At 35.9% G+C, this 8793-nt stretch overlaps 1 protein-coding gene across 1 annotated transcript in view; it reads right to left on the bottom strand.

Moving 5' to 3' along the window:
- The window catches only part of IRF7 (interferon regulatory factor 7), a 98202-nt gene that overhangs the window by 53747 nt on the left and 35662 nt on the right, over positions 1–8793 (bottom strand). Inside the window, exons 6-8 of the mRNA XM_053720194.1 lie at positions 7806–7854; positions 3247–3435; positions 1141–1281 (exon numbers count right to left, since the gene is read on the bottom strand). Of these exons, the coding sequence (XP_053576169.1) occupies positions 1141–1281; positions 3247–3435; positions 7806–7854 (379 nt within the window). The remainder of the gene's footprint in view (positions 1–1140; positions 1282–3246; positions 3436–7805; positions 7855–8793) is intronic.

Genomic DNA, 8793 nt, shown 5'->3' on the forward strand with positions numbered 1-8793 from the left:
CAAGATCAGAACGGACTGAGATGACTGATCATGCCTGCTCTTGCACAACTAGTTGCGAGAAAGCAAGGGGCATTGCTGCACAACCAATTGCTTGTGCAATGGTAAATCTGGGCACTGGATGCTGCTTGCTCACCACAATGCCGATCGCATAAGTTCCCAGACAGGAACCTTGTCTGTCCGAACCTTGAGAAATGGGCTGCATTTTATGCACTGACCCGTTTCATTTTCAGACTTTATATACATAAAATAGTATGGCATATAAATGTTCACCCTGAACTAAGGAGGCCTTACTAAAGGAATAGTCTAGTCAAAATTAAACTTATGATTGGGATAGAGCGTGCAATTTTAAGCAACTTTATAATTTTACTCCTATTATCATTTTTTCTATATTCTCTTGGTATCTTTATTTGAAAAAGCAAGAATGTAAGCATAGGAGCCGGGCCATTTTTAGTTAATCACCTGAATAGCACTTTCTGATTTGTGGCTAAATGTAGACTAGCCACCAATCAGCAAGCAATACCCAGGGGATGAACCAAAAATGGACCGACTCCTAAGCTTAAATTCAAATAAAGATACCAAGAGAACAAAGAAAAATTGATAATAGGAATAAATTAGAAAACTGCATGCCCTATCCGAATCATGAAAGTTAAATTTTGACTAGACATTGAACCCAAATTTTTTTCTTTTGTGATTCAGATAGAGCATGCAATTTTAAGCAACTTTCTAATGTACTCCTATTATCAAATTTTCTTCATTCTCTTGGTATCTTTATTTGAAATGCAAGAATGTAAGTTTAGATGCCGGCCCATTTTTTGGTGAACAACCTGGGTTGTTCTTGCTGATTGGTGGATAAATTAATCCACCAATAAAAAAACTGCTGTCCAGAGTTCTGAACCAAAAAAAGCTTAGTTGCCTTCTTTTCAAATAAAGAATAGCAAGAGAACAAAGTAACATTGATAATAGGAGCAAATTAGAAAGTTACTTAAAATTACATGCTCTATCTGAATCATGAAAGAAAAAAATTTGGGTTCAGTGTCCCTTGAATTGAATGTGATAATCCCGAGGCATCTAACCCTAGAAGCTCACAGTAATAACTTGTCATGAAACATATGATGTTGAGCATTCTATGCATCTACTTACTTTGGGGATGTGGTGGAAGAGGCATAGATGGCAGTGGTTTATGTATTCCATAACCATTTGTAATTGGTTGAACTGAACCCTCTGTGGCTGTGCTTCTCCAAAGCTCATTTGATTGGGCGTTAGGCAGTGGGTAGTGTGTTCCTGCAAAGAGTGGAATAGGAAGCGATTGTAATTTCAATAAATATATTTCAATTGCTCATTTACTGTCATTTCTATTCCTTATATAACAGTTTTATGTTTTTAGAAGAAACACGTTATAATGTAGACATCTCTCCATTCTTATATTTCATTTTCTGCCTTTTCATCATTCTCTGTTCAGATAGATGATCTTTGATACTACATTAATTATACGATTCCTACGTTTTGTGGTTTTCTGAAATTGAAAAGACACATCATGGTCTAAAAACCTCAATATTCTAAATAAAAATGATAGAAATTAATATTTCTGAATGCTTAAATTATGTTAGAAAATTAACAAAAAATAGAGATACACAGAGAAACCATTAAAGGGCATAAATAAAGAGAAAAGAGCTCAAACCATTAACGGGACCTTTTAGCAAAATGTAGCCCAAATATGGCTAACTTTGGCACCCCAGATGTTTTAAAACTACATTTCCCATGGTGCTTAGGCACTCAACAGTCTAGTTAAGTATCATGGGTAACCATCAGAAGTGCCAAGGTTAGCTATCACTGACTTAGACTGTATATATTTTTATAGATATATATTTTTAACTCCTGACTTATCTAATGTTGGATTTAATACCATCCTATGTGCATAAAATCTATTAAAGGGATAACAAAGCCAAAAAAATCCATTAAAGGAATACTAAAGATAAAACTAAACTTTCCAATTCATTATCAAAATGTGCACATTTTTATATGCACAATTTCTGAGGCACCAGATCCTACTAAGCATGTGTAAAAGGGCACAGTATATACATACATGGGTTTTGTGATTGGCTGATGGCTGTCACATGATACAGGGGGAGGGAAGATGGAATAGACTTTGGAATTTGTAACAAAACAAAATCACAGTGGTGCCCAATAGGTAGATCCTGAAGGTGCTGCTGATAGATCACGGCCGATGGTATCCCGGCCGATGTGATCAAAATGATGTCGTCAAGTTAAATTATCTCAACACTGGGGCGTGAGTAGAGTATGGTTACTAGGGATACCGCTTTATCTACTGCAGTGTGTGAAGTGGCAGGTAATTAAACATTTTGTTGGCTGGACATGAAAAGTGCTACAGGATTGGATATTGAGGGACATCGAGACCAACCAATTAATGTAGATAATTTTTTAATGACAACACAATTGGCCTATCAAAAGCATGGTTGAGTGAGTACTCTCCCAATGGATATGGCAGTATAGTATAGTTAGGAGGGTAAGCGTCAATAGATAGAAAAAGTAAAGGTGGAGGCTGCTGTGCTATGCTAAAGGAACAAGTCTGATTGACATCTAGCAAATGAACGTGTTGACCCGTTAAGAAATGGTCTGCATGGCGCGCTATGGAAATTTATTTGTGTAAGTCTTACTGGTCATATCAGGCCAAGCTGTGGTGCAAAGTAAAAGTAGTCAGTGGCAGTAATTTGAATGCAGTGTTTTGTAACATGGTACAAGGGGTTGCTCCTGTTAACCCAAATTAAAGTCCGTGCTACTTTTGTCGTCAGGATTAATCTGTTGTATCGTTATGCTTTTGCACATCCATGTGTTGCTAAATCATGCAACCTTAAAGGGATATGAAACACTTTTTTTCATGATTCAGATACAGAACATGCAATTTTAAACAACTTTCAAATTTACTCCTATTATCAATTTTTCTTTATTCTCTTGGTATCTTTATTTGGAAAAGCAGGGATGTAAGCTTAGGAGCGGGTCATTTGAAAAGTAGATCCCAACACAAAAATGTGTGGGCACCCCTGCTTTAAGAATTTGTACGCTATTGAGACTATGTCTAAGAATGTTTTCCACCAGTTAACTTATTTTCCTCTATACTAAATGTGGTTAACCCGCATTGATTGATATTATATGATCAAGGAAAACTACTACTCAATAAATTAAATCTTTCTTTATAAATACATAGCTGAATTATCTTGTCCTACTGACCTTGATTAGAATATGGCGTATTTGAAGGCTGGGGTAGCACTTGGTGTGTCGTTGATAACCCTGTAGTTGCTGGTATGTCATATCCATTGAAGTTTTTGCATTCTTGGTAAATGTGCACAGAAGATTGCTGGTCAAGGATTTTGTCCAGAAGGGCTTCATTACAGGCATTTTGCATATTGTATTCACTTCCTGTTTATATGAAAATGTGGATTGTGATGACAAAAAAAAACACTATGGGTGCACTGGCAAGGATTGGTAGCAGTTATGGTGCATAAAATGTATAATTTATGAAATTAACATACTGTACATTAAAAGGACATAAAAACATTTTTCTTGATTCAGATAGAGCATACTGTTGAGATATATATATATATATATATATATTATATATATATATATATATATATATGTGTATGCATATAACTCAGACTGTAGACCTTTATTTGATATATGTGTGTGTATGGGTAATCTACATTCTAATAATAAATAATGTGATTATTGACCAATGTTCTTCACATAGAAGAATATGTTCTATTTATCTTTAAATAACGTTTCTACGCATATCTGATGTGTTTTTACTGTCCCTTTAAGCAAGGAGATAACTCAAGCTCGATCGGACATCGGGAAACAGCTGACAATACATCCTGCCGAGACGGCGTTACCACTATAACGCTCGATCTCTCAATGAGAGCGGATCCATTCCTTTCGTGTTAAGATTATAATACGCTCACAGACATAGATTGTTGTCTCTATAGAAAACACTGGACTTATTATTTAGCTTAGAATTTATGAATTCAATGTCAGATGAATTTTAAGTGACGGTATTTTATATGAAATGGTCTTATCTGTATATTAAAGTTTATTTACCTTTTGATTTAGCGAATAATAATAATTATTTTTATGTTGGCACTGTATACAATAAATTATTACTGTGTTTAGATACCGGCAATATACCAATCCTTTTACTACTGTAACCTGCTTTACTACGAGCTAGTCCTTAGTATTTAGGAGATATATAGAATAGCCAGAGTTCCTGCTTACTATTCCCATACACTATTCACATATATTAGTCCCAAGCAATAAGGTTAAATACTTCCTTCGCTATTACCTTGATATAATTTTGTTATAATACTAAAATATTAATCTCCACATATCCACTATTCCCTAGGCCTTGAGCGCCAGTACACCCCCCCTTTTTTGTCATATTTCTGTGTCTGAGGGTCATTGTATGAGGCACCCTTTTGTACTATGCTATTAGGGAATCCATAGCACCAACTATTTTTCCTTTTCAACCCAGATTCTAATAAAGCACTCTCTCTGATAAAGAACTGAATGTCTGGTAAATCATAGAGGGCCGATGATCTAAATGTCTCTGGGCGGGCGACATTATTAAAGAACGCTCGCCAGTACTTCTATTTCCCTGGTGGAATGATCTAAAGCCACTTTTTAATCTGAAAACAGGGTGTCTCGCTAAGGGGCGTATAGTGCATTTTTGTATGTTATATGTGCAATAAAAATTGTATTTTAAAAACCGTGCCACACGAATAATCGAACCATTCACACAAAAATACTCAAATATTGTTAAGGTACATCAAAAATCATAACACAATTCTTCACCAAAAATCATATTAATGTTCACACAGATCTTGTTTTTTTTCTTGCAAACTAAAAGATGGTGAGCTTTTCTCAAAACACTACAAATGCTTATAGCCCAAACAGAAGAACACATGCATGTGAAAATATAGGCGATTTTAAGATGCTATACGGAGAAAGCAGCGTAATGTGATTTATATTGGCTGCAGGATTTACTGTTTAAAGTAGGCCCCATGCTTACTGCTAAGTTCTCTCTACTGAGCGGTGTCCCTTTCCAGCGAGCTTCATTACTTTCAATAGAAGACATCTTGCCACTCGGAGGGACTGCCCCCTTTTTTAGGAAAATTCCACCAGGGCAGCCCTTGTGAGGGTCGGCAAGAAAAACCACGTCTGAACTGGCGAGGTTTAGATAATCTGGCCCTTTGCCTGGAATTTCTATTAGTAGTATTGTGGCTATATTTCTGTAGCAATACACATACACTATTTATCTGGGAATAGTGGTCTAGAGGGAATTGTGTACAAGTGTGTGGTAAGGTAACACTAGGGATTATTACAGTCATTACACAACACAGAATATATTATCCCAAGCATATCCAAAGTGAATTTATTGATAGTGATTGTCACGAATACCCCATGATTGAGATGCTAAGGGGTTAACTTTCTTTAGTTTGTGAGCTACAAACAGTTGTTTGTTTTTTTAAGAAGAACTGTGTGCTGTGTTAGGTAAGCATATGATTCCCATGTGATGTGCCAGAACCCCTAATAAATAGTTTCTAAGTCCCACTTGACTAAATGTTATCATATAGGCATTGGTGCATTCCGCCAGTAAAAGGGTCGGCTCTAGAGACACAGAGCAGTGCTTCTTCACAGAAACTGATAAGGTCAATAAAGGGACATGGGTACAATGTAGATATGTGTTTAAAACATGTTATGACATTAGATAAAGGGAAATATGGCAACCATGTCATATTTGGTATCAAACTGATTCTCACAATGTAAATAAGATATTGCCTTTCTGACTATATGAAAATTGATGTATCTGGCAGAAATGATGTGTTCTCTGATTTCAGGCAAAGACTTAGAGTTTATGGACTGTCGTAAAAGATAGGGGGCTTCCCAGCCCCTGCAAAGAGGGTTGGGCAAGCAACCCGATCTCCTGAAAATTGTATAAAGTTTTGTGTTTTAACATGTAAAATTGTCATTCTTACAAGGGAAGCTGTTACGAATGGAGTAAGGACCCATTGTTTGCTGCCATCTCCCTGGCACAGATATTGTGACTAGTAAAGTATAAAATCTGCTTTTTATCATTTTTATTTTAAAAACTGTTTGCTTGTGTGTAATTTTACTTGTAACAACGTTTTATTAATAATGCATTGTGCATAATATTTTTGGCATAATAAATAATTCATTTATTAAGCTTTGGCCTTTGTCTTATATTTTAACCATGTTACTGAAAGAGAGTGGTAGTATTAGTACTGTGATTTTATGTTTATTTTTTTGCTAAATTGTAATCTGGGGTTTCCTTAAAGGGACACTGAACCCAATTTTTTTCTTTTGTGATTCAGATAGAGCATGTAATTTTAAACAACATTCTAATTGTCGCCTATTATCAAATTTTCTTCGTTCTCTTGCTATCTTTATTTGAAAAAGAAGGCATCTAAGCTAAGGAGCCAGACAATTTTTGGTTCAGCTCCATAGACAGCACTTGTCTATTTGTGGGTTTATTTATCCACCAATCAGCAAGAACAACCCAGGTTGTTCACCAAAAACAGGCCAGCATCTAAACTTACATTCTTGCTTTCCAAATAAAGATACCAAGAGAATAAAGAAAATTTGATAGTAGGAGTAAATTAGAAAGTTGCTTAAAATTGCATGCTCTATCTGAATCACGAAAGAAAACATTTAGGTTCAGTGTCCCTTTAAGATTTCCCATATCATATAATATTAAGTGGTGGCAGCTAGTTATAGTTTTAATTTAGTGTGGGTGGCATTAAAGGGGAGTTTTGGGCATTTCTTTTACGTCTAGTACAGACTAGAGAGTGTTGTTAACCCTTGCACCCACTGAAGTAAGTCACAAGCTTGCCTGGCGTGGCTAGATTTGACAGATTAGTGACAGTAGAAGGGGTCTGATAACCCTTTCTGTGCCAAACAAGTGACTGGCGCAGGGTTGGTTAACCTTGGTCGTCACAGTGATCCTTGTGGATAATTGAAAAAAAAAAACAATTTTTAGACATCTTCTAATTTATGCCTATTATTAAATTGACTTCTCATAGTATTCTTTCTTAAAGAGAGGTAGTTTGTATGTACATGTCTACAGAAAAAAGTGGCAGCAGTTTTGCAGGACTGCACCTGTATTTCTTGCAAACCTGCTACCATAAAGTGCTACACACACGCACATACTCCTGAGCCTGCCTACCTGTCTTTCAACAAGAGAATGAAGTAAATTTGAAAATAGAGTATGCTATTTTTAATTTGAATCGTGAAAAAGGCGTTTCAAGTCCCTTTCTATCACCTACTGCTCCATATAACTTATCCTACTGACCTATATAATTGCCCCTATATCTCCTTTTGCTCCATATAACTGCACCCTATAACTACTCTCTATAAATTATCATATTGTCCTTTTTGTTTATTCCTATAAAAAGTATATTAATATAACTGTGTTGGTTATGCAAACATGGGGAATGGGTAATTAAAGGGATTATAGAACTTTAAACATTAAAAATCCTGGAGTAGACTGTCCCTTTAACTAGAGAACAGGTGCATAATTCAGCTGATTAGTAACCATGGTTTCTAACCTGCCCTCGCCAATTATCTGATTATCTCACCTGTGCTATAGTTAAGATATCATGAAAATCTGCCCTCTATCTGCAAATTCCCTCATTGCCACACAAAGCTGCTATCCATATAACTCCCTATTGCCACATATGATTACATGGAATAACTGCATTCATGCTTCACTTTACCTATATTACAGGAATCCAGATAAAGTTGTTTGAGCTCATCATCCAGAGACTGTTAAAATAAAATGAACAGATCTTTAATTTCTGATTTTTTACAATTTAGCTTTACATACTTATTACTAATAATTGTGCATTACCTTAAACTATTTAAACCTTTCCCAGAAACCCAGGTTATATGTAGTGTGGCCTCCTGGCTGCACACTGCATTATACTGTCACACCATCCTTATATTATACATAGGTTTGCCAGCTGCCCTACATACAAATATTGGATGACCTGCAGATGACAAGTAAGAAGGTGGAGGAGTCTACCTTAGGCCACACCCTTCACTGCGCCATATAGATTTTCCCCAAATGAACAGTGATTGTAACCCTGTGGATGCCAGGAACACACAAGTAATAGTTTTTACCTCTTTGGCTGCCAGTAACACTTATAAAACAGTGATTTGACCCACCCAATGCCAGTAAAAAACACACAAAATCAGACATTTTACCTCAGTTGCGCCATGTAACACACACACACACTATCATTTAACACTTTCCTTTGCTGCTAGTAACACAGAAATCAGTACATAACCAGTGTTGCTTTTTTCTAGGCTAATTTTAATATGCATAGAGGCATAGGAGATCTTTAAAAATCTGCTAACACTTAGGGGACTTTAAAAAAAGCTAGATATTTAAGTGTCCCATATTTTTGTGTAGATTTTACAGGACAACCTGTGGAATTACTGGACTGTCCTTTTGAATACCAGACACCTGGCAATCCTAATAAGAGGATAATAAGAGGGGGAGACTGACCTGCTCATCAGCCACATCCGATTTTCAATGGGATCTCACAAGTGTGTGTATTCCAAAAAATATTCATATAAGAAAGATGTCTTCATTATTAAAAGTGAATAACATTTTAAGCAAATTTCTAATTTACTCCTATTACCAGTTTCTTTGTTTTCTTGCTATCTTTATTTAAAAAGAAGAAATCTAAAGCTTAGGAG

This window comes from Bombina bombina, chromosome 7 (assembly GCF_027579735.1).
Source record: "Bombina bombina isolate aBomBom1 chromosome 7, aBomBom1.pri, whole genome shotgun sequence".
In the NCBI taxonomy this organism is placed as follows: Eukaryota; Metazoa; Chordata; class Amphibia; order Anura; family Bombinatoridae; genus Bombina; species Bombina bombina.